Here is a 24882-nt window from a genome sequence, read left to right on the forward strand (position 1 = left end):
AGAAAAACCTGTAAGCGCAGACCAAACCCACCTGTCGTGTAGGCGGCAACCGCAGCCAAAGTGTAGGTCGGCGGAGCCCAGTTGGAGCTCAGTCGTGCGAGGCGCTCACCTCCGAGAACTTGTCGCTTCTTCGCCAACATGAGTGGTCTTCACAAGTGCAGCAGCATCCTGGTCACCGGCGCCAGTCGCGGCATCGGCTTGCACTTGGTGGAGACGCTGATGAAGAGCAAACCGAGGCCGGGAAAGGTGATCGCCGCCGCTCGGGACCGCAGCCGAGCCAAGGTGAGTCCGCGCTGGCCGCTTCAGCCCCCTCGAGTGTGCGCCCGACTTCAAACTCCCTCTCAAACCGCCGAGTCACACGCGTGCGGACCGGCAAACTCCACGGAGGTTCGCGGACATCATGAAGGTATGGCGTTCAAACTGTAATCAGGTGAGTTAGTCGGTCAAATTAAGGAGCTTTAAGACCCCCTGAATTAAAGAAAGCCTGCAGGACCTCATGGAGAACGAGTGGCGTGCCGGACACAAATCCTGCGTGGATTCTTCACGACCGTCATTCAGGCCACAGGAGGTTAACGAATTTCATTGCGCTTTTCGAATGACACCATTAACGGTTAAGTTGAAGTCTCAGTGATGGGGCGAAGAGCAGAAGTTTTAGTTCGCCCGGTGCCCTCGTGACGTGAATGTTACAGTAATGGCCAATGGCCAGTGCAGGTGACATCAGATGACAGGGTGGCCGATTCTGTGCTCACTGCAGACGCACCGCGTGCACTCGCAGCTGGACCCCTGTAGTTACGCGCCCCCCTTTTTGATGGCTTTCATTGTAGACCACCGCTGCACACGCCACTCGGCCATTTCTGGGTTTATGTAACTCAAGAATGTGACAAAGCCTGCTGCAGATGTTGGCACAGTGCCATTTGGTGACTCATGCTACTCCTCCAGAGCTTTCTCCTGCTCTGCCTCCTTGCTGCTGGGATGGGCTGCAGTCCCCCTGAGGAGGATATTGTGACCCTGTGGCCTTTGGTGGTTTAAAGAGCGCTGGCCGTGGTGTGAGGTGGCTGGTGAGGCAGCTTAATACTCTCACTACAAGTTCTACGAGTAAGCAGTGTTTTAATAGTTCTAAAATATTTTTACTTTTACTTTTTATTTTAGTTTTTTTATGTAGTTTTTATTTTCCAACATTTTCTAATTTTGGTGTTTATTTGTTTTTCTGTTCTTTTTTAGATTTTCATCTAACTTTTCTTTTTTGTTCTATTCATTTTGGGTATCTTCTGATGATATTTAATCTACACATTTTAAAGATCTACTTTTTTCATTAAATTCTTGCTTTTCTTATTTTTTGAAGTTCTGTTGAAGTCACAACTTGAACCATTTTAATAACAACTACAGCAGAAATAGACATGAAACTTTTTCCATGTACTGTATATACTGTGGGCAGCATGGTGGCGCAGTATGTAGCGCTGCTGCCTCGCAGTTAGGAGACCCGTCTGGGTTCGCTTCCCGGGTCCTCCCTGTGTGGAGTTTGCATGTTCTCCCCGTGTCTGCGTGGGTTTCCTCCCACAGTCCAAAGACATGCAGGTGAGGTGGACTGGCGATCCTACATTGTCCCTAGTGTGTGTTTGTGTGTCCTGCGGTGGGCTGCCACCCTACCCGGGGTTTGTTTCCTGCCTTGCGTCCTGTGTTGGCTGGGATGGCTCCAGCAGACCCCCATGACCCTGTGTTAGGATATAGCGAGTTGGATAATGGATGGATGGATGGATATCCTGCATTTCCACAAGCATACCATTTACATGAAATACTGAACATCTGTGAGAGCGACATCTCTGATCGTTCACTGAGTAAGCGACGTGCAAAACGCAGGGAGCTCCCAGTGAGCCTGAACTGGGAGGAAGACATTGAACAACAGCAGTGAGGATGAAGAGATTGTGCCAACTGGGAGGCCTTCACGATGCACTTGAAACACACGCACACTCAGTCCACAGTAAGTAGAAGATTAAATAAGTGAATAAAGATAAATAGAGAAAGGGGAGACAGTCTGCTTCGTCGGTGCTGTAAAAGCTTCTTCTAAAATGTTATTGATGAAATTTTAGAAAAGTTCTGCACTGACCCTCTGTGTGAGAATTTGATTTTTTCCAATTTACAAATAATATAAGACATCAGTGAGCCGCTGACTCAGAAGAGGAGCGTTAGGATTCCTCTAGTGGAGCGAGACGAGTCTACGTGTTAATAGTGAAGTGAAGGCCATCACGGTTTGTTTGTCCTTCTCCTCTTGAAGCCCCTCGGTGAGCCCACCAGACACAGCTGTTAGTGGATTAGGGGGATTGGGACCCCAAGGCTGTCTGATAGGCAGTTAAAGGTTTTGGTCCCAAATGATGTTAATGTGGTCCATGTGGCCCAGTGAGGCTGGCGCCTGATTGCAGCGTTTGCAGGTCGGCTCTCACCCCGGAAACATTTTGGACAATTTCAAGCGAGACAGATGTGCTGGATTTATAAGTTTAAAGTTGAGTAATTGTGTGCTTTGCACATACGGAGCTCAAGTGAAGTCTCTGCCTTCCACTCCTTTTCTGAGATGTTGATCCTTGTCCCTCTGTCCTCTTGGGTCTTTGAAAGGGAGGGACTGGACTGTAAAATAGTTTTATAAATTACAGAAATGCTGTCTGAGTCCTCGAGACTGATGAATATTACAGAGGTGGGTGGGAGGTGAGGAACATCAGGCAGGTTCTGTCTAACAAAGTTTCAAATTTGAAGGTAGTTAAAGGAATGTGTTAATGGAAAGTTACATTTAGTATGTAATTGTTCATAGGATGTAAAGACGTCGTCTATGTGCAGATCTCGAAGTGATTTAATCCCAAATGTTTTCCAGATATTAAAAACTGCATACGTTTGAGAGGCTGGAAAAGGTGGTCATCATGCAGAGGTGCCACAGATAAAAGGCTCTCCATCTTAAAATGCTTCATATTGTGAGTGAGTGAAGCACAGTTGGGTTGTTAGTATTTTGGTGATAACTTGCAAGGAATATGAAGAAGTCCTGCAGGATTTTATTTCTATTACACACCAGGCCTGCGTCTGTTCATCTATTTGTGTCCATGTCCAGGTTTTTATAGCTTGTAATGTTTGCTGCCCAGTAATAAAACTGAAAGTTAGGTAGAGCCATGCCACCTTCTGCCTGAGGTCTTTGTAGGGTCGCTCTTTGGATACGTGGATGTTCTGAATTCCAAGTAAATGAGGTTATTGTTGAATCTAACTTCATACAAAATGATTTATTGATGTTGTAACAAGGCGCTATATAGGCGCCTGACCCGACACAGACTCACACCGGAGGCACATATAAAAGCAAAGAAACTTTTCATTTTTCTTCACCTGTGGGACATGTCTTCTCCATGACCCCCGCAGGCACAACACAGTCCCAAGTACACCAAATAAAAGCACACCACACTCTTCTTCCTCCTCCACCACTCCTCCTAGGCCACCTCGTCCTCCTCCTCCCGACTCTGGCCGTTGAGTGGTGGCTGCTGGCCCCCTTTATAGTCCACCCAGAAGAGCTCCAGGTGGTTGACTGCCGAGTTCCGGCTGCACTTCCAGGTGTGGTGAATACACAGCCCAGAAGGGCTCAGGAGTCCCAGGTGCAGCACCCCCTGGCAGCACCTGCGGGACCCAACAGGGCTGCACCCAACTCCAATTCCCATGGAGCCCTGCGGGAAACCGAGGCACTGCTCCAACCCAGGGGGGCTGCCATCTAGTGTCCAGGGGGAGGTATTGTACAGTCCATGGCTGCTCCCCCTGAACATATAGTGAAGGAGTGTCCTGGCCAGGGTCCGTGCCACATTGCCCCTCTCTCAGCGGAGGCTCAGCAGCACGACCCATGAGGGCTGGCCTTCTCCAGGACACTTTTATTCAAATTGATTCTGAGACCAGAAATCTTTTGAAATTCTATTAGTGCTGTTAGGACTGCAGGCACAGTATTTTGTGGTCTGATATCTACAGGACTATATCATCTGCATAGAGACTCTGATAATCCCCTTTATCTCATAAGCATTTCAACAGTGGACTGCCAGTGGCTCAAAACGCAGTGGTGACAAGGGGGCATCCTTGTCTGGTACCCCATTCTAGTTTAAAGGAGTCTGAATTAATGTTGTTAATACAAACTGAAGCTTCTGGTCTGGTATACAGTAGTTTGATCCATGCACTAATGTTCAGGACAAACTCAAATTTCCCAAAGGTAGTTCCATTCAATCGTATCAAATGCTTTTTCTGCATCCAACGATAATAATATCTCTGGGGTGTTTGACTTTGCAGGTGAGTATATTACATTAAACAGGCGTCAAAGATTGGAAGCTAAGTGTCGGCCTTTAATAAATCTAGAGTGATCTTGTGATATTACAAAGGCAGAACTTCCTCCATCCTTCTAGCTAGGACTTTGGAGAGTATCTTAACATCGTTATTCAGAAGTGAGATTGGTCTGTATGGTGCACATTGTAATAAGTCCTTATTTTGTTTAGGAAAAACGGTGATTAATGCTTGGCGAAAAGTTTGAGGTAGAATTTGATTGTCTCTAACGTCTGTTAATGTTGCTAATAGGAGGGAAGCTCGCTGAGTGGAGAACTTCTTATAAAATTCAACAGGGTAGCCATCAGGGCCTGCTGCTTTCCCACTCTGAGGTGACTTTATAGCATCTACTAATTCTGATAGCGTCAGAGGTTTATCCAATTCCTCTGCACTGAGAGTATCCATTTGTGGTATCTGTAGTACATCGAAAAACGTGTTAGATTGTGTCTTGTCTTCTTTAAACTCAGTAGAACACCCCAGTGGCTCAACAGCATCAATGTGTTCTGGACACATAACCCCATCTAGACATGTTTCTAAGTTGTAAGTATTGATTACTGCCCTCAGGGTGGACATAAAGGAGGACATGAAGGGAACACACATGCAAACTCCATAGAGACCCTGACCAGGCAGCCCACGGCACTGTGTAGTAATCCTAATAATGAGAAGACCTTTGATTTATAGAGCGTCATTTCAATGCTCAAATCGTTCACAGATTTACAAAGTAATACAACAGGAAAGAAAGCAAAGATGACAATCATAACACAAGACACAAACTAATATCAAACACTAATAAATATTTGAAAGTCAAAGGTTTGATTTGGATTAATAAACAAGGAGGAAGCAAAGAATTAAACAACGATCAAGTAACACCATTTGTGTCTGCCACATGTAGGAATATAAAAGTAGACATTACAGCCACTCACAGTGATTGTGACAGGAGTGGACTTCGCTGATCAGTTTTATAGCCAAACGCTGGACGACATCCACCATTTCATGGCATTTTCTGCTCAGACCTGACAGTCCAGCCGGTGCTCCACCCTGCTGCTACACAGCAAACACTCCGATAGACTCGTCTGGCTTAGAGATGCCAACCCCTCACGGTTTGTTTTTGCATGGCAGTCCCTGCTGAGTCAGGTAGTTCTAATGGTTTGTAGGTTAAGGATGGCAGCGTGAGATACATAAAGTTTGCTGCGCTTTATTTCAATACATAGAAGATTTGACACGCTACTCTTTTTAAAATAAACCCTGAGGCGTATGGCGAACCTCAGGATTAACAGGGCTGATGTGTTCCCAAGCACCGCACGTCACAATCCCCTGTTTAAAACTCTGCTATACTGCGACATTCTAAATATATTAAGATTAGTGCAGTCCGTCCATTTGCTATCAGTGAAGCGTTTAACACAGAGAAGTTCATCACGATTGTGTGACGGGAACTCGACCCGCGTCACCGCACTGCCAACGTTGATATGCTGATTCAAACTAAACGAGACAAACCATACCTAATCTCTGAGCTTCAAGTACGAGGACACACTCAGACAGACTCCTCTCTCGTGATGAACTCATCATTTGTACCTGATTCTAATGAGAGGTACGTGAGGCAACGATAAATGGAGGGGCGCATTTACTTTATACACAAGTGAAATTAGCATTTATGTTTATCTAAATTGTATCGTAGACTGCAAAATGTCAGGGTGGTGTGATGTTTGTTGTATCCTCTCTGTTTAGGTCTCCTGGGGTGTACTTTCTTTTTTACATTACCATACAATTTACATGATACATTTATATTTATGATTGAATGTGCAGTAACCTGGGAGAGACCGTCCTGAATCGACTGCTGTGAATGTCACTGGCCCTGCATGGAGGACTGAGGACAGCTGAGGGTCTTCCTACGACATTGACTGTCATGTGTATCCTGAACAGAGGGTCCGGTCAGTTAGGTGCCAGTGTTATTCTGTTCTACCTTCACCACCCCCTGCATTCAGGTTGTGCCACACCAGCAGGTAATGAGGTCAGTGAGGATAGACTCCGTTGAGCATCTGTAGAAGTCCATCACAACAGATATAGAAAGTGTGAGGACATACAGCGAGGTGCTGGTGAGACCTGTTGACAAAAACTTTCAGTTCATCAGGGATGGTCATTAGAAGAAATGTAAAGCATTCCCCCCGATGTAGAAAGTTGTGTGTCTGTTGTGTCATATGGCACCCCGCTGTGTGCAGTTCAAGTCAAGTCAGGCCTCTTCAGTAACATGGAGTGGTCTTCTCATTAGAGAAGGTCATGAAAGTCCAGAGAGGACAGACTGGAGTGCCTCCAGGACAGCATGGTCTGAACACAAGGACAGAGTGAAGGTAGGTGAAGTGACACACTTGATGGGTTCTTAGCTGTCTGTGGGTTCAAAGTCTTTCTTGTGTGTTTGTCAAAATCAAACCTGGAGAGACGAGTCCTTGGGAGTGCCACCCTGACGTTGTACTTTTAATTCATGTCATTAGAAGAAGGATAAACCTGTGACCCATGTTACCTTGCGTCTTGCCCACCCTCACACTTTACAAGTTCAGTAGAACTCATGTGCCTGCTTGCTCAGATGTCACCTCAGTTCACTTTACATGTATGCGTGAGCCCCCATGTTCTGTTCACACAAAGGCCTGCTGGTGTCAACAGTGGACATCAGTCCACCATAAGCTCCTATGTCCTCCCTACATCTTTGTGTCTGTCAGTACGCGGGGTCTCATGTTACCAGGTGTGGCCGTGGCATTTCTGGACCTGTACATCTCCCATCTCAATGTCCTGAGTTTGGCTCTGTGGCTTCTTTAATTTTATGTTTGTTTTACTTTTTTAGGAACTAAACAGATTAGCAGAGAGCCACCCAGATCTCTACATTGTGACCCTTGGTAAGTAAAACAACGGCCTGTGATCTGCTGCTCTGATGACGCCATTTGGTGTCCACGTCATTGACTGCAGTGATGACTGCAGTGAGACTGCAGAACATTTGAGTCATTTTGATGAGAACAGGCCATTGAGACCTGCAGGCCCACTTATTGTATTCATCTTATTTCTCCACCATGACATCAAGTCAAGATTTTCAGGTCCCTAAAGTCCTCCTGCCCACCACACTACTTGGTCACCTTTTCCAGATGTCTGTAGTTAGCTGTTTAAATGAAAACGTCCCTAACATTTGTGTGAAATCTGCCCTTAAGTTCTGTGTCCTTGTGTTCTTGTTGAAGAATTCATTTTAAAGTAACGTTTGGTGTCCACTACACTAATTCCCTTCATCATTCTGAGCACTTCAGTCAGGTCACCCTTCAGTCTCCTTCGCTAACTCTGATACATCTGAAAGCGCCGCCTTTCTTAATCATTTAGCCTTCCGTCCGCACTGAACGTGAGGGAGTTGGCCTTGTGGATGAAGAAACTGAATGTCGTTGTCAGGCCTGATTTGATTTCCTTGTGATGAGACCTTTGAGGTCTCATCTTTGCTGTCAGGACTCTCCTTTCTTAATTCCTGGTATTAGCTGACGAGTGCTGCACTGTGAACACTTGGTGTATTCATTTCAGAGTTTTTATAAATTAATTTTGAACTCTTTTTTTTATTTTGCTGAATTAATATACAGGTACTGTAGGTCTTAAGATGTGGCAGTTCCTTTGATACAAATGAGAACATAAAACCCAACCATTTTTTTTCCAATTGAATTTCAATTCATTTTCATTTGTTGATTTCCTTTAAGGCGGCACGGTGGCGCAGTGGTAGCGCTGTTGCCTTGCAGTTAGGAGACCCGTCTGGGTTTGCTTCCCGGGTCCTCCCTGCGTGGAGTTTGCATGTTCTCCCCGTGTCTACGTGTTTTCCTCCCACACTCCAAAGACATGCAGGTTAGGTGGACTGGCGATCCTAAATTGTCCCTGGTGTGTGCTTGGTGTGTGGGTGTGCGTGCCCTGTGGTGGGCTGGCGCCTTGCCCGGGGTTTGTTTCCTGCCTTGTGCCCTTTGTTGGCTGGGATTGGCCCCAGCAGACCCCCGTGACCCTGTAGTTAGGATATAGCGGGTTGGATAATGGATGGATGGAAATGAGTTTTGACATGGATTAATACGTAAGACCTGAGGAATGGCCCTGGACATTATACAGTAGAGTGTGTCACCATTTTCAGTCGTTGATTGACTTTGTACAGATGTGTCACTGATTGTAACTGGCAGCACGTGCAGTGAGCTCAGTCACAGGTAAGCAGCTCGATTGCCAACTGGCCGTTTATCTGGCGCAGTAGAACCCACTGCTTGTTATTCCCAGCATCCTTTGTTAGCACCTCAGCAAGCTCAGCTGTTGGTGGTGGTGACCCTCCGCTATCTCTAAGCAAACGCAGCACATCCCTGCTGAGGGATCAGTCATCAGTTAGTGGTTGGCTTTTTCAACACAGCGAGGACCTGCGTCATTATCACGAAGTGTAGAATGGGGTGAGTAACGTAGTGGACAGAGCGGTGGTTTAGTCACTAGCACAACACTCTTAAGAGTACGGAATCTTTATTATTACATTTTTTACTTGTATATGGATTTTGTTTTCTTGTTCTTATTACTTCTCCATGAGGAACTGATTTTTGTAATTTGTTTTGTCCTTTTGGTTATTGTTATTCAAGGTTAAGTAATTTAACATGATGCTTTTATGCAACAACACCTGAGATTATGTGAATGCACAGTCACGTTGGTGAAGTGGGGGCTGCTATATATAAATATATCGCCATTTTACGCTTAAGCTGTCCCTCGATGTGTAATGATTTAAACTCACAGGTGGTGCAGTGGTGGTGCTGCTGCTTTGCAGTAAGGAGACTGTGGGTTCACTTCCCGGGTCCTCCCTGTGTGGAGAGCGCTTTGAGTAGTGAGAAAAACACTATAGAAATGGAAAGAATTATTCTTCTTATTATTATTAATCCTTGCCTTCATGATAGTTTAGTTCCAAACTTAAACAAGTAGTGGGATTCAGTTTGGTTTCCAGCTTTGGCTTTGGTTTGTCTGACAGATCCTTCTGATTTTCTCCTTTAACTCTGGTGCTCTGTCCTTTTGTCCTTTTTGTGATGTCCCCGGCCTGTCTGACCGTGTGCTTTCATCTCCTGCTGCTTTTTGTCTCACAGACATTGAATGTGTGCAGCTGAAGACACCACAGACACTCTGCTGTGTAACCCAACGTCACACCAGAGAACTTTACCCAAGTTGGTGATAAACTCTGTTGAAGACTTTGGTTTGTGACTTTGTGAAACAATTCATTAGGCTTACAAATCTGTGCCACTTACAGCAACTAGGAGTTTCAGTTTTTCAATTAGGATTTGTTGGTTTAGGACGAATTGAACTGGTTTTGACTCTCTGTGTTCCTTCAGCGCTTCAAACCTGTTTGTGTTAGATGGGACGAAGTCTCAGTCGCTCCTCCTCAGCCCAGTTGTTCTTCTCTGGACTTTCTGTAGTGCTGCTTTGTCTTTTTAGTAATATGAAGACCCAAAGTACTGCAGATGTGGAGCACTACTGTATACAGCTTAATTATAATCTTTAATAAGAACACTTTTCACATATGGCATTTTATAACCTAATAGCCTATAGATAGATAGATAGATAGATAGATAGATAGATAGATAGATAGATAGATAGATAGATAGATAGATAGATAGAAAGGCACTATATAATAGATAGAATGAAAGACAGTATATAATAGATAGATAGATAGATATACAGCTTAATTATAATCTTTAATAAGAACACTTTTCACATATGGCATTTTATAACCTAATAGCCTATAGATAGATAGATAGATAGATAGATAGATAGATAGATAGATAGATAGATAGATAGATAGATAGATAGATAGATAGATAGATAGATAGATAGAAAGGCACTATATAATAGATAGAATGAAAGACAGTATATAATAGATAGATAGATAGATAGATAGATAGATAGATAGATAGATAGATAGATAGATAGATAGATAGATAGAAAGGCACTATATAATAGATAGAATGAAAGACAGTATATAATAGATAGATAGATAGATAGATAGATAGATAGATAGATAGATAGATAGATAGATAGATAGATAGATAGATAGATAGATAGGCACTATATAATAGATAGATAGATAGATAGATATGAAAGGCACTATATAATAGATAGATAGATAGATAGATAGTGTGAAAGGGAGTATATAATAGATAGAGAGATATGAAAGGTGCTATATAATACATAGATAGATAGATATGAAAGGCACTATATAATAGATAGATAGATAGATACATAGATATAAAAGGCACTATATAATAGAATGAAAGGCAGTGTATAATAGATAGATAGATATGAAAGGCGCTATATAATACATAGATAGATAGATATGAAAGGCACTATATAATAGATAGATAGATAGATACATAGATATAAAAGGCACTATATAATAGATAGATAGATAGATAGAATGAAAGGCAGTATATAATACATAGACAGATAGATATGAAAGGCGCTTTATAATACATAGATAGATAGATAGATAGATAGATAGATAGATAGATAGATAGATAGATAGAATGAAAGGCAGTATATAATACATAGATAGATATGAAAGGCGCTATATAATACATAGATATAGTGCCTTTCATATCTATCTATCTATCTATCTATCTATCTATCTATCTATCTATCTATCTATGTATTATATACTGCCTTTCTATCTATCTATCTATCTATCTATCTATCTATCTATCTATCTATCTATCTATCTATCTATCTATCTATCTATCTATTATATACTGCCTTTCATTCTATCTATCAATCTATCTATCTATTATATAGCGCCTTTCATATCTATCTATCTATGTATTATATAGCACCTTTCATATCTATCTATCTACCTATGCATTATATAGCGCCTTTCATATCTATCTATGTATTATATAGCACCTTTCATATCTATCTATCTATCTATGCATTATATAGCACCTTTCATATCTATCTATCTATGTATTATATACTGCCTTTCATTCTATCTATCTATCTATCTGTCTATTATATAGTGCCTTTCATATCTATCTATAGATAGATAGATACATAGATATAAAAGGCACTATATAATAGATACATAGATCGATAGATAGATATAAAAGGCACTATATAATAGATAGATAGATCGATAGATAGAATGAAAGGCACTATATAATAGATAGATAGATACATAGATATAAAAGGCACTATATAATAGATAGATAGATAGTGTGAAAGGCACTATATAATAGATAGATAGATACTTTATTAATCCCAAGGGGAAATTCCCATACTCCAGCGGCAGCATACTGATATAAAACAATATTAGTTAAAGAGTGATAACAATGCAGGTATAACTTTGTTTAATGTTAACGTTTACCCCCCCGGTAGAATTGAAGAGTCGCGTAGTGTGGGTGATGAATGATCTCCTGAGTCTGTCAGTGGAGCAGGACGGTGACAGCAGTCTGTCGCTGAAGCTGCTCCTCTGTCTGGAGATGATCCTGTCCTTGATTAGGTTCCTATTCGCCTCCTCCTTCCCACTTCTTGTTATTTATTGGACTTCTTGTCCTGACGTAGACCCTAACAAGTCCACTGTGACTTTCCTAAGGTGAATCTGGCTGACGTCAGCAGCACAAGTGTATAAAAGCTGAGACTCTCCTGTCTGTTTGCAGATGTCACAAACAAGGACGACATTAAAGCAGCTTTTAAGGAAGTCGAGTCCCTCGTTGGAGACAAAGGCCTCAACTGCCTGGTGAACAATGCTGGCATCAAACTTGATTCAACTCTGAATGAGGTCACAGCTGAAGAAATGATGAAGAATTTCGAGGTGAACACAGTGTCTCCCTTAATGGTCACCAAGGTAAATGATGGACTGGTCAATACACTGTGTGTGACTTGGAAATCCAGAGCCACACAGCCTTCCATTTATAGAAAAGTGAACGGTAAATCAAAGATACAACGTTCTCTTGGTCGAAGGTCCATTGCCTTATTTTCTGTATCCATATTTATCCAAAAGAGAGCAACACGTTGCCTTCATGTAAAGATCGGTCAGCTTTACTGTAATATTGTCCATCTGCTGTCCCACTACTGGGGTCTGCGTTGTCCTTTAAAGACTCTTTATTTAATGTAACTCTTACATTACCTGACAACTGGGGACACATAAAGCTCTATCTCTCTACGTCACACACACCCTAATGAACATAAAATATCTTCTCTAAATGTGTCAGCTTCTCTATCGTGTTATGGTGTCTTTTAGTCCTGACCGTGTGTCTGCTGTTTGCTCCGTCATCACACTGCCTTTAGCGGTTATTCACACATTTTATACCCTTATTTGCCATTTCTGATGATTAACACAGCAGAAGAAGGCGCTGATCTTGATGCAAGTCCTTGAATTGTACCTGCTCCTGTGTCTGAGACATCTACTGGACACTTGATCTTGATGGCAGGTCTCACCTGTCACGTTCTGTAACGTCGCACCTTCACTTGGCCGCAGGCTCCACTTCTGCTCTTCCCCTTGACGTTCAGTGAACTGTCATGTCTGACTAAAGTGGTCGAGGTGGCAGCCGTACAGCCATCCTGGTGAAGTCCGCTTCTTATTTTCAGTTTGATTTCATGAGGTGCCTGTACTCCCCAGAGGGGTCTCATTCTGTGCTCTTTTTAACTAGGACTCCATTACTGTAAATTTGTTCTTTGATGAATATTTAGGGTATTTTACCTTTTTATTTTTTTTGCTTTTCTTACATCCTGCAGGCTTTTTTGCCATTATTGAGGAAAGCTGCAAAGCAGGGAACAGGAATGGGCATTCACAGGGCGGCCATAGTCAACGTGTCTTCTATGTTAGCATCAATCCAACTAAACTGGGGAGAAGGCACAAAAGAGAAGTGGTACCCATACCACGTTTCAAAGGTGAGGGATACAGCGTGTCTGGCAGTGCCACTTGTCACTGTAATGTCACAAAGACCCCCTAGTGCTGCTTTAGTTTTACTAGTAGGCACATCAGGCGAGCAGCGAGCGCTCGAGGACGCCAGTGTTGGCAGTGCGTCCAGTGAGTGCTGAGAGATTACATGCAGATGTTCCAGATGTGTGTTAGCCATTCAGATAACAAAGCATTTCTGTTGTTTCTTTTCAGACAGCTTTGAATATGGTGACCAGATGTCTGTCCTCTGATCTCTTAGGTGAAGGCATTCTGTGTATGTCCCTGTGTCCAGGATGGGTAAAGACAGACATGGGTGGACCTCAAGTAAGTGCCAATTTATAGAGTTGGTGTGCTGATTGTTTTTATCGTGTATTACGTTATGAAGACGTCTCCATCACAAGTGCACTCCCACCTCGAGGGGCAGACGCTGACCTTTGTGCAGATCAGTCACCGTTCACCGCGGACAGAAACACATCAGCTCCAAATTCTGAAGCGTGTGCCACGCTGGCACTTTTATTTAACCCTCTTTCTATCCCAGTTGATTATTCTTTCCTTCAGTCCTTTCTACGATTTTCACTTTCCTGACGTCTGCTTTGCTCTTTCAAATCTCCTTAAGAGTAGATTGATTGCTCAGGAAATACTCAAGTGATAAACCATCAGGATAAATACATTGAATGTAAATGCACCACCTGGCTGTGGACCCCACTGTGCCACCTCATTGTCATCGTCATCATCATCGGTTGGTCACGCAGTTGGCTGTCAGTTAAGTGGCAGACTTTGTGTGGTCAAGACCAGCTTTCCATGCCTTCTCCCAGTGTGAGTGAGCCTCATCCTTCTTGTATTTATAGTTTTTCATTTTCTTTTTGCCTGCTGCTGTGATTTGTCCAACTCTCAGAACTTCATCATTAAAACTGGATCTGAAGCCTTCAGAGAGGTCTAAGCACAAAATCAGCCAGGCCCCAAAATCATAAAGCAGGTCAACAATTGAACCCTTGGCTGAAGAAAGGGAGAGAGGGATCGTAAAAAACCAAAACCAAGTTCATTTTATACTTCAAATATCCTAAAACGAGAGCTAAACAGAAGCAGGAAAGGCAAACGTAAAAATCAAACAAAAGCAAGTGTGAGAGCTAAAACACAAAACTCAGAAAGCGAGTCGATACTGAAATGAACAACAAGAAAAGGCAGAATTCAAAACCGTAATCCGATGAAGAGATGAGCGACGGGAGTGAAGTACGAAGAGCACAACAGCGGCAGCAGCCGAGTGCTCACAGGCGCGTAGAGCAGAGGGTCTCCGTGTCGGTCCTGGGGGGCCACTGTGCCTGCAGGTTTTTGTTCCCGCCACCTTCTGTTTTGAATTGGACTCCTGGGCTAATAAGTGAATTGTTGTTATTTGTCAGATTCTGTGTTTTGGGAAAAATGTAGAAATTAGAAAACTAAGTTTGGTATATCACACAGTTATATTGGAATAATGTATTTTGTTTTCTTTTTAACAATATTTTCATCTTGATTGTCATTCTGTGTTTTTCAGAGTGTTGTAATTGTTTAATTAATTCATTATTTTCTAATTAGTGGGTCTAACGCTGAAGTAGTTGCCGCCTTGTTGTTTACTTGGCTGTCTGCTGCTCCTCTGGTTGTCATTATTAAAATACAATGAAGGGAGCCAACTGCACAGAGAAAGGACGAGCAAAATAGAATGAAATCCTATAATGCTATAATTAAATCTATAGCAAAAATGGAAATATTCCTAAATGTCTTATTAATGTAAAAATCATGCTGTGGTGCTTTCTTAATGTAGAATAAGAGACGAGAAAAAACAGCTAATTAAATGAGATCAGTGTTGTCACTGATTATGAATCTGGTGGGAACAAAAACCTTAAGCCACAGTGGGCACCCCAGGACCGACCTTAAGGACCCCTGGTATAAAGGACGGGCGTGGGACCTCCGCTGAAGCACCAGAGGCTCCACAGAAAGAGGACAAGGAACACACGTAATGGGCATAATACAAAATAACTATACAAGAGCAATAAGAAGTAATAAAATACACACAGGAAGAAAACACAAAGAGAATTTACAAACTGAAAAGACGCCTGAGGCAGGGAGCGCACCATAACACCTGCGTGAGGCACATGGTGGCACTTGAAGAACGTCCAGGTTGAAGTTATTTCTCCTGCCTCCCCAGCACTTGCTATTCCTCTTGTTTTTTAATAAGACATTCAGATTACGTGTTATTGATATAAATGAAGCAGGGTGATGGCCTGATGACAGACCCCCTGATGACCCCGATTTCCTCGTATTGTACTTTTTAATGAAGCAGCTTGAGTTCGGCTTTTTTGTAAATCCCCTCTGATGCCTCTGGCTGTTCATCTTTGTGTCCAAGCACGTCAAGCTTCATTCTCTCGTGTGATTTCTTAATGTCTGCAACTCCTAAACTTTTAAGAAGTCGCACTTCAGTGAGCCGCTGCTCAGTACTTACCTCGGGGGGCTACTTAGAAACAAAGGGAGACAACAACAACAACATTTATTTCTATAGCACACTTTCATACAAACAACGTAGCTCAAAGTGCTTTACATGATGAAAAAAGACAAAATAAATAATTAAAATTAGGGAACACTAATTAACGTAGAAGAGAAGTACAGTCTGAAGGCCAGGGAGGACAGAAAAAAACAAACAAAAAAAAACCAACTCCAGACTGTCCATTGCTTAGATGATTGAAGTTTTGTGTCAACATAAACTCCTAAATCCTTTTCAGATGTTGCTTCTTTTAAAACCGTGTCTCCCGTCTTGTATTTATAATTGATGCTCCTTTTGCTCACGAGTATCTGACACTGTAGATATAAATGAATGAAGGCTACACAGAAAGACTGCAAATCAACAGCCTGTGAATTACGGCATTTACTACTATCCATCCATCCATTTTCCAACCCGCTGAATCCTAACTACAGGGTCACGGGGGTCTGCTGGAGCCAATCCCAGCCAACACAGGGCACAAGGCAGGAACCAATCCTGGGCAGGGTGCCAACCCACCGCAGGCATTTACTACTACCAAACTCTAAATGATGTTAAATTGTGAGAACATATTTCAGCAAATGATGGGAAAATTGATCACCTGCCAACCATTTGTTTGAGACTGTCATTAACTAGATGAACTGGTTAATGAAATTTAACATGTGAAAGTTCCTCATATTTATATTAGTGTTTTTACGAACTTTGTTACTGGTTAGAAATGTAATGAAAAAAGTTAATGTTAGAACATTAGAACATTAGAACACTCTAGACGAGAACAGGCCATTCAGCCCAACAAAGCTCGCCAGTACTATCCACTTATTTCTTCCAAGAAAACATCAAGTCGAGTTTTGAAAGACCCTAACGTCTTACTGTCTACCACACTACTTGATAGCTTATTTCAAGTGTCTATCGTTCTTTGTGTAAAGAAAAACTTCCTAATGTTTATGCGAAATTTACCTTTAACATGTTTCCAACTGTGTCCACATGTTCTTGATGAACTCATTTTAGAATAACAGTCTCTATCCACTGCACTAATTCCCTTCATAATTTTAAACACTTCAATCATGTCACCTCTTAATCTTCTTTTGCTTAAACTGTAAAGGCTCAGCTCTTTTAATCTTTCCTCATAACTCACCACCTGTAGCCCTGGAATCAGCCTAGTCGCTCTTCTCTGGACCTTTTCTAGCGTTAATCCATATTAAGACGTTTCTACTGCTACCATTTCAGTCCCACTGCAAAAGCCAAGAAAAAACTTTTATGATAACTATGACAATAAACATATGAACGCAGCTGCGTACCTCTGCCATGCCATTCCCAAGCGATCATTTGACAATTTCACAAGCAGCATGGTTTTTAAAAGAACCTGAAAAATAATTTCTTTTCCAGGAATGACATCCATAAAACACGGTCTGTCAACTCTAAAGGTATAATTTTGGCAGAAAAAAAAGCCAAATTATTTAAAAACACAAGGATCCCATATTCATGTCCATCCATCCATTTTCCAACCCGCTGAATCCGAACACAGGGTCACGGGGGTCTGCTGGAGCCAATCCCAGCCAACACAGGGCACAAGGCAGGAACCAATCCCGGGCAGGGTGCCAACCCACCACAGACCACATTCATGTATACAAGTGAATGAACCCACCTGTTGAACCAGCTGTTAGCATTCAAGTTTGACAGGAAACTGCAGCCTACCTTGACAGCAACAGATGGGAAGAGAATCCATTCGCAGTGTGTACATCAATGCTGACTCTAACAGTGACCAATTACTCTAACAAACATGTCTTAGAAAAATCACATTGATACAGCGGTGTTAATTGAACGTGTTTGTGACTGGTGGGACAAATGTTAGATTATGGGAAAGATAGGAAAAAGAAATGTGTACATACGGACGTGAAGCGGACGTCTTTATAGGCCTTGCTTTGCACACTAGTCGATAGAAATTATCTTTAATATACTGTACCAATAATCTAATTGTCCACCAATCACAATGCAGTAAGCACTTTAAGGCAGAGAAGCATTTCATCTGTTGCTCCTCTAAACGTTAATGTCAATTTATTTATATAGCACATTTAAAACAACATCGTAATGCTGTGGCCAAAGAGCTTTACAATAATAGAATAAAAGAAAAACAAAACAAATTAACATAAAACATAAATAGAAATAAAATATATGAACATAAAATACATAATAAATAGAAGTGATGTTATATAATCACAAAGAGGACACCATCAGTATTACTGAAGGTCACGGAATGCAAGTGAATAGAAATACGTTTTTAATCTCGTTTTAAACAGTTCAGTTGTAGACGACTCCTTTATGTGACGAGGTAGAGAGTTTCACAGGTGAGGCGCAGCACTTGTCAGTCCTGTCTGTCCCCTTTGGTTGTACACTTGGTATGAGGGACAACCAGAAACAACTGACCAGAAGATCTAAGCACTCTAGATGGCTGGTGTAAAACACACAGTTCAGATAAATAGACAGGAGCAAGCCCATGTAAAGATTTAAAAACTAGCAACAAGACTTTAAAATCAATTTGAAAACTGACAGGCAGTCAGTGTAAAGAAACTAATATTAGAGAAACAGAGTCAGACTATCTTGCCCCAACCAGAAAGCGAGCAGCAGCATTTTGGACCAACTGTAACCTCTGTATCAGAGATTTATTAATCCCAGAATACAGCGAGTTGCAGTAATCGAGGCGAGAAAAAATAAACGCATGAGTAGCTATCTCAAGATCCCTAGAACATAAAAAGGCTTTCTCTTACCTAATAGACAAAGTTGGAAAAAGCAACTCTTGACTACAGAATTTACTTGTTTCTCAAAAGAGAGGTTACCGTCAAAGGTAACACCAAGATTGCGGACTTGAGGTTTGGAAAAGACAGAGAAAGAGCTGAGAAGTCCAAGAGCAATTTGGGTTTTAGCTGATGGCCCCACTATAAGCACCTCTGTTTTATTTTGATTTAGATCAAGAACATTATTAGCCATCCAGGATCTTAGTTCAGACAGACGGTTGTGGAGTTGATTTGTTGTAGAGTTGCAGACAGGAATATAAACCTGAGTATCATCAGCATAGCAGGGAAAAGAAATGTTAAATATCCTAAAAATTCCTCCCATAGGGTGAAGGTATATGGAGAATAAAATAGGACCCAAAATGGATCCCTGAGGAACACCACATTTAAGAGGCGCAGTAGATGAAGAAGAGGAATTAAAAGTCACTGAAAGTGTCTACCAGTTAAATATGACCTGAACCAGTTAAGAGCAGCCCCTTTAAGCCCAACAAGATGTTCAAGCCGCAACAGCAATGTCTCCTGGTCAATGGTGTCAAAGGCAGCGGACAGGTCAAGGAGGAGAAGGACTGCCGCATCACCTGAGTCAGTAATAAGAGAGATGTCATTGAACACTTTCAGGAGGGCCGTTTCAACACCATGATAACGCCTAAAGCCAGATTGGTAGATCTCAAATAAATTATTGGAGTTAAGGTGATCATCCAATTAATTATAAATAATTCTTTCTAAAATTTTAGCCAGAAATGGCAGTTGGGAAATTGGACGAAAATTGGCTAAATGATAATTAAGAGTGGAGTGTTGGCTCTGAGGCTAAGGATCTGCATTGGCATCCCAAAGGTGCTACTCTGCTGGGCCCTTGAGCAAAGCCCTTAACCTTCAATTGTACAATGGCTGACCCTGCGCTCTGACCCCAAGGGGTATGCAAAAACATGTGTTTCACTGCATGTTGTCCTGTATAACTATGTATGTGACAAATAAATAAAGAAGAATTATAAATCGCCTTTTTCAGCCCTCTCAAACCTACACAGTATTTAACCTTTGGAAAATGTCCAGGATTATAAAACTCTGAGAATCGTATCTAATGAATGTCTTTGCGTCTTATGAACTTCCAAGCAACACAGTTTCCTCCTCCTCCTTCTCTTTCAAGTCAGAACCTGTTAAAGTCGCCTACCTAATCTCCCAGACCTCCCACCCGTTTCTGTTTCAGAAGAAGTTCTGGCCAGTCTTGAAGATCTCAATGATGTATACAAACATATGAAAGTCTCTCTTTCTTTTTCAAAGATCCAAGGGTATGGTGGGGAAAGAGTCTTTCACTTAACATCTCAGGCAGCAACGCCTAGGACACGCTGTAACTCCACATGGGGAAAGCATTCAGTTATTCAACTTAAATTCTTTCGTCAATCACATCTCTCTCTCATTTCAAATTGTTCAAAATGTATCCTGAGCAAAATCCAACCTCCAAACCTTGAAATCGAGCTCTAGCCTCACTGGGCCTCACATTTTGGAGATGCACCAAATTGAGATCATTTTGGACCAAAATCTTTACATGCCCATCAGACAGCCTTGGTGTCCCAATCCCTCCTAAGCCACTAAGAGCCGTCTGTGTTTGGTGGACTCTCAGGTGGGCTTCAAGTGGATGTGTGGTCTTGGCACATCTCTCTGTTACTCCGCTTTGCCCTTTTGTAGTCTTTAATGTGTCGCCGTTGTCAGAATGCCTCAGATCCCGTAGAATTAGTGCTGTTTATCAGGTGTTGTACTTTATAACTTCTCCCCACCTTTCTTTCTACATGTATAACTTCAGGCCATCACACAAAGTAAAATACAAGCAAGAGTTAAGTTACAACTTTAAATAATTTATTATTGATAAATTCATAAAATAATAACAAGCAAAGTACAAGTGAATATTGACGACCATACAACCTGATAAATGCTGACGTGTAGTTTCAGGCGGCACAAAGACTTGAAGTTACTTTAAACGTCTCGAGTTAAGTCCTCATTACTGGCTTTCTGCTGGACGGGCCGCATGCCAGCTTTGCTCTTCATTGTGTTGTCCTTTTCATGGTAATGGTGTGAGAGAGAAAGAGAGGGGTAAAGCGTAATAAAATAAATGAAGAACACACTACAATCATATTTGCTTTGTCTGCCTTACAAATAAAGACATAGAATATAGTTATAGACAGCAGTGGAGGAGCACAAGGTGATTGTAATGGCCCATAGCACACTACAAGCACGTCGGCTGATCTTGATCACCCGCAAGAACTCAACCCACCTTTTGTAAGTCAGGGGGTTACTGATGTGGTATACTATTTAAAATGGAAAAACTCCAGTTCTTGCTTAGGATCTGTTCAAAACTTTATTTAAAATAAGGAAAGTTCTAATCTGTAAATGTTAGAATATGCATCTAGAACGGGGGAAAAGATATTACCTTCTTTGTTGTTTTTAAAGATTTGCCCTTGCTGTTGGCGCTTTTAAATAAAATATAAAAAGAGAAAACAAAGAGGGAGGAGCCAGCAAAGTGACGTCAGGGTGGCGCCAGCCACAAAGATCAAGGAATGGAGACGCATTTAAAAAGCAGGCCGTAATCACAGAAGGATCAACTAAAGCGACTGTAATCATGAAAACGCATGGAAGACAATCATTCAATTAAACAAAAACAACAAAAAGCACAAAAACACAAGTTGAGACGTAACAATAGCAAGCAGCCATCACGTCGTAGCACCAGCTACTTAAAATGGCAGCACCCACTAAAGCAACATGGGCTCATGTTCAGATTCAAAAGAGAATGATCAATACATTTGAGCATTAGATACGAGAGAGAGATGATCTGTTTGGATTGCTGGAGATTCAAAACCAAAGGAACAAGTGATCACCAGTAACATTTAATTTTGTAGCACATTTTCATAATAAACAACATAAAAGAATATTAGGTAAGATTAAATTAGAAAAGCATTTACATAACTTAGAAGTCCAGGTCATAGAAGAAGCAGAGTCCTTATTTAGTTCATAAGTCCAGTGCTATTTTCAGATTATGGATCAAGACAGAAAATCAATTTAAAACTCTGGGGGTGAGAAGCTGGATAAAAAAATGAAATCTGTAAGAGTTGAAGGGCCAAAGGACTGGCAGGCCCCCACTACAGTCCATGAAGGTGTGACATTAACAGGACACGCTGGTGTTGCTCTTTCTTTTCATCTTGCCAGCATTTTAGGGGGCAGTGGGCATAGTGGCCACCACACAGTACTGGAGAAAAGAAAACCTTTAAAATGGGGATTGGTGATCAGCCTATAAGGCAGCAGTTAGGGGACCGCAAAGCGGTTTTGGTGGGACCGTGAGAAATGATTGCATATTTATACTATTTATATTTTTATAATTATTAACCTTTAAGTAAGTGACTGAGCTCCGTCATTACCCCCACCACCTTGATCCGACCCCTAATCTGCTGTTCTGTAATTCGCTGCCACCGCATTGTTTTCCCATCGTTATCACTCAGCACAAACCAGCCCTTATTATTTTTATCATAATCAAAATCGATTTTCGTAGAATCAAAACACTCGCGAACAGTTTTCGTATATTTTAGAAGCAAATAAGAGCACTAAAGGTGGATACAGATAATCAACAAACAACATATTTTACATTGTTTGTGTTTTTAAGTGGTGTAATTGCCCACTCAACGCATATGGTTAAGGCAAAGCAGATGCATCCATCCCATTAAAATTTTAACTTAAATTTAATAACTAAGATGTACATATTATTTTCTGAATAATTAATTGTTTGTCAAAAAATGTTTTATTCACAGCAGCCAGTACCCATGCAGTGCCGCGCAGTGGGTATGTGGCATCTTTGTGCAAAGTATTCTGTGCCCCCAATTTTCTCGAAATAGTATTGATTTTTTAATTTTTAATAAAAGGGTCCGCAAGCCATCGAACAATTTTTAAAGGAACCGCCACGCAAGAAATTCTAAAGCAGTTTGAGAACCGCTGCTATAAGGAAACAAATAGAATTACATTCATGAAAAGAGCGTTTGTCCTCCTGTCCTCAGTATGAAGTACTAGGGTTAGTGATTGTAGTCATTTCAGGGATTAGAGAGGCGAGTTTTTAGTATTTTTCGGGGTGTACGGCTGCATAGCCTCTCTTATTGGTGAAGTGTTCCAGACTTCTGTGCGTAGGAACAGGGAGTCACCTCGTCAAATTGTTTATGCTTTACTCTCAGAATATTGAGCAAGCCGATGGTAGACGATCTACGTTAGAAACATACGTAAGAGGACGCGAAGTCCAAAGTGTAAAGAGGTAGATTGTGTAGAGCATTCCATACAATCAGCTGTGTTTTCAAATCCACACACAGGTAGCCAGTGCAGTGATGCTACAACTGCTCAGATTTTCTCTTTGTGTTGTAATTCTGCTCGGACTCCATTGCAGTGATCTAGCGGCTAAAGGCTAACGCATGGATGATCTTTTCCACAGCTTACAGTGATATTTCTTAGGTGAAGGAATGTTGTCTTTCTAATCTGCTTAATGTACGATTTGAACTTTAGCTCTGAATCTAAAAGGACACTGACATCCTTTACTTCTGCCACATGGCCAAGTGTATTTCTAAAGTCCTCGCTTTTTTGTTGACTGATATTTAAACAATTGATTCAAATCTCTTTTTTTTCTTTGTTAAGTTGAAGGGAATTCTTACTAATCCGTTCAGTGTTGCTGGTAAGACATTGGGTCAGAGGATTTACGACCATCTGGTGCTCTCGACAAATAAATCAGTGTGTCGTCTGCATAGCCGTGATAATTCACTTTATGTGTTTGAAATGATCGACCTAATGGGAGTGTGGAGAATCAGAATAGTAAGGGGCCCTAAAAAGACCCTTGTACCCCCCCCACACATATCACGAGTCTCTGACAAAGAATTGAAATCCTGTGACATAAGAGTGAAACCAACCAGAAAGTCCAAGCCATGGTCAATAAGAATCAAAGGTGTTCACTGCTGCACTCGGGGCTAACAGAACAAGAAGCGATTCGTTGTCTAAGTCTGGACTCACTCTTTGAGGGCTGAATATTTTGTCAAAAATACTTGTGTGTTTTCTGTAAAGCACTCAGACATAAATCAACATAAAACATCTGTTGCTGCGTGCTGTGCTGCTGTCGGCGCCTGTTCACTGTTTGTGGTGGCTTGACAGGAATGTGCGGCAGGTCGACTGCCCGGCTGTCTTCACACAGCAGGTGGGTGACGTTGGCAGTTGTAGTGTGACGCAGTCTGGTTTGTACTTCTTGTCATCATAAGCAGTGGTCCTCCAAGACGAGCGTTGTGTCAGGCACATCAGCTGATGCTGGTACCTCACTTTCACTTTTGATCTCCATCTCCAGTTCACCTGCTTCACAATCGAAGTCCATCATGTCAGAGCGCGATATTACACAAAATGTCTATGCACATTCGCTTTGGTTGCTTGCCAGATGTCAAGTTTGTTCTTTGCTGCTCATCCATGTGCAGGAAGTTGAGGTCAAATCAACTAAGCTGACTTTCCTTCTGGCAAAGAGAGTCAAACTCAAATGTAATGGCGACTCCTGTCACTGTTTACAGCTGACTACAATCCTATACTGCTGAATTTCGACAAACGTCTCCATCGGCCCTGAAAGAGTTAAGATGTAAGCGTAACTAACGTCATTCCTGGGCTGTGATTTGGTGTTTAATCTGACTGATACATACCCAGAATGTAATCTTTATTCAAGTACTGATTTCATGGGGGAAAAAAGTGCTTTTTTCCAGAAATGTACTTAATAAAGACAGAGAATCAGAAAAAATTATTTTACTAAAGACATTTAGGAAGCCTAAATAAATAATGCAGTAATACTTTATTGTTTGGCTTTGTTATTTTTGAAATTCCTTCGAATTTTGAGGTTTTTCTTTTACTCGATCTCAGTGATTTGTTTTGGTTTACTTTGGAGACTTTGGGAATTTTGTCCTTTGCTTCAATGATCGTTTGGCTTATTTTGGCCAGAGGTTTCGACAGCTCTCCTCTCCCTTTTGAGATTTTTATCGTCCTCAGGCTTTTTGAGTTTGTTAGGCCTCATTACATGATAGAGTCTGTGTAGCACACTGCAGAGCCGTCACTGTCGGGCACCACCAACATGACACATGCACGCACATGATGGACCCCCCAGTGGGAGGAGTCAAGATAACCAAGTCATGTCTTTGTCATTCTAGGCCCAACTAACCAAAGAAGAGAGCATCGATAACATCCTTAAACTGATCTCCAACTTGTCAGAAAAAGACAACGGTGGATTTCTGAATCACACCGGAGAAACTCTGCCCTGGTGAAGTGACGTGATGAGAGCTCATAATAAAAAGGACACTGTGCTTTGTCACTTGTCA

The 24882-nt window shown here is 41.7% G+C and overlaps 1 protein-coding gene across 1 annotated transcript; it reads left to right on the top strand.

The window, feature by feature from the left end:
- On the top strand, window positions 1–24882 carry LOC114647419 (C-factor-like). Its single transcript, XM_028796148.2, has 6 exons — window positions 1–282; window positions 7157–7208; window positions 11988–12175; window positions 13066–13221; window positions 13445–13555; window positions 24715–24882. The coding sequence occupies exons 1-6, from the start codon at window positions 139–141 to the stop codon at window positions 24826–24828; spliced, it is 765 nt and encodes a 254-aa protein (XP_028651981.1). The 5' UTR covers window positions 1–138; the 3' UTR covers window positions 24829–24882.

This window comes from Erpetoichthys calabaricus, chromosome 2 (assembly GCF_900747795.2).
Source record: "Erpetoichthys calabaricus chromosome 2, fErpCal1.3, whole genome shotgun sequence".
Lineage (NCBI taxonomy): Eukaryota > Metazoa > Chordata > Cladistia > Polypteriformes > Polypteridae > Erpetoichthys > Erpetoichthys calabaricus.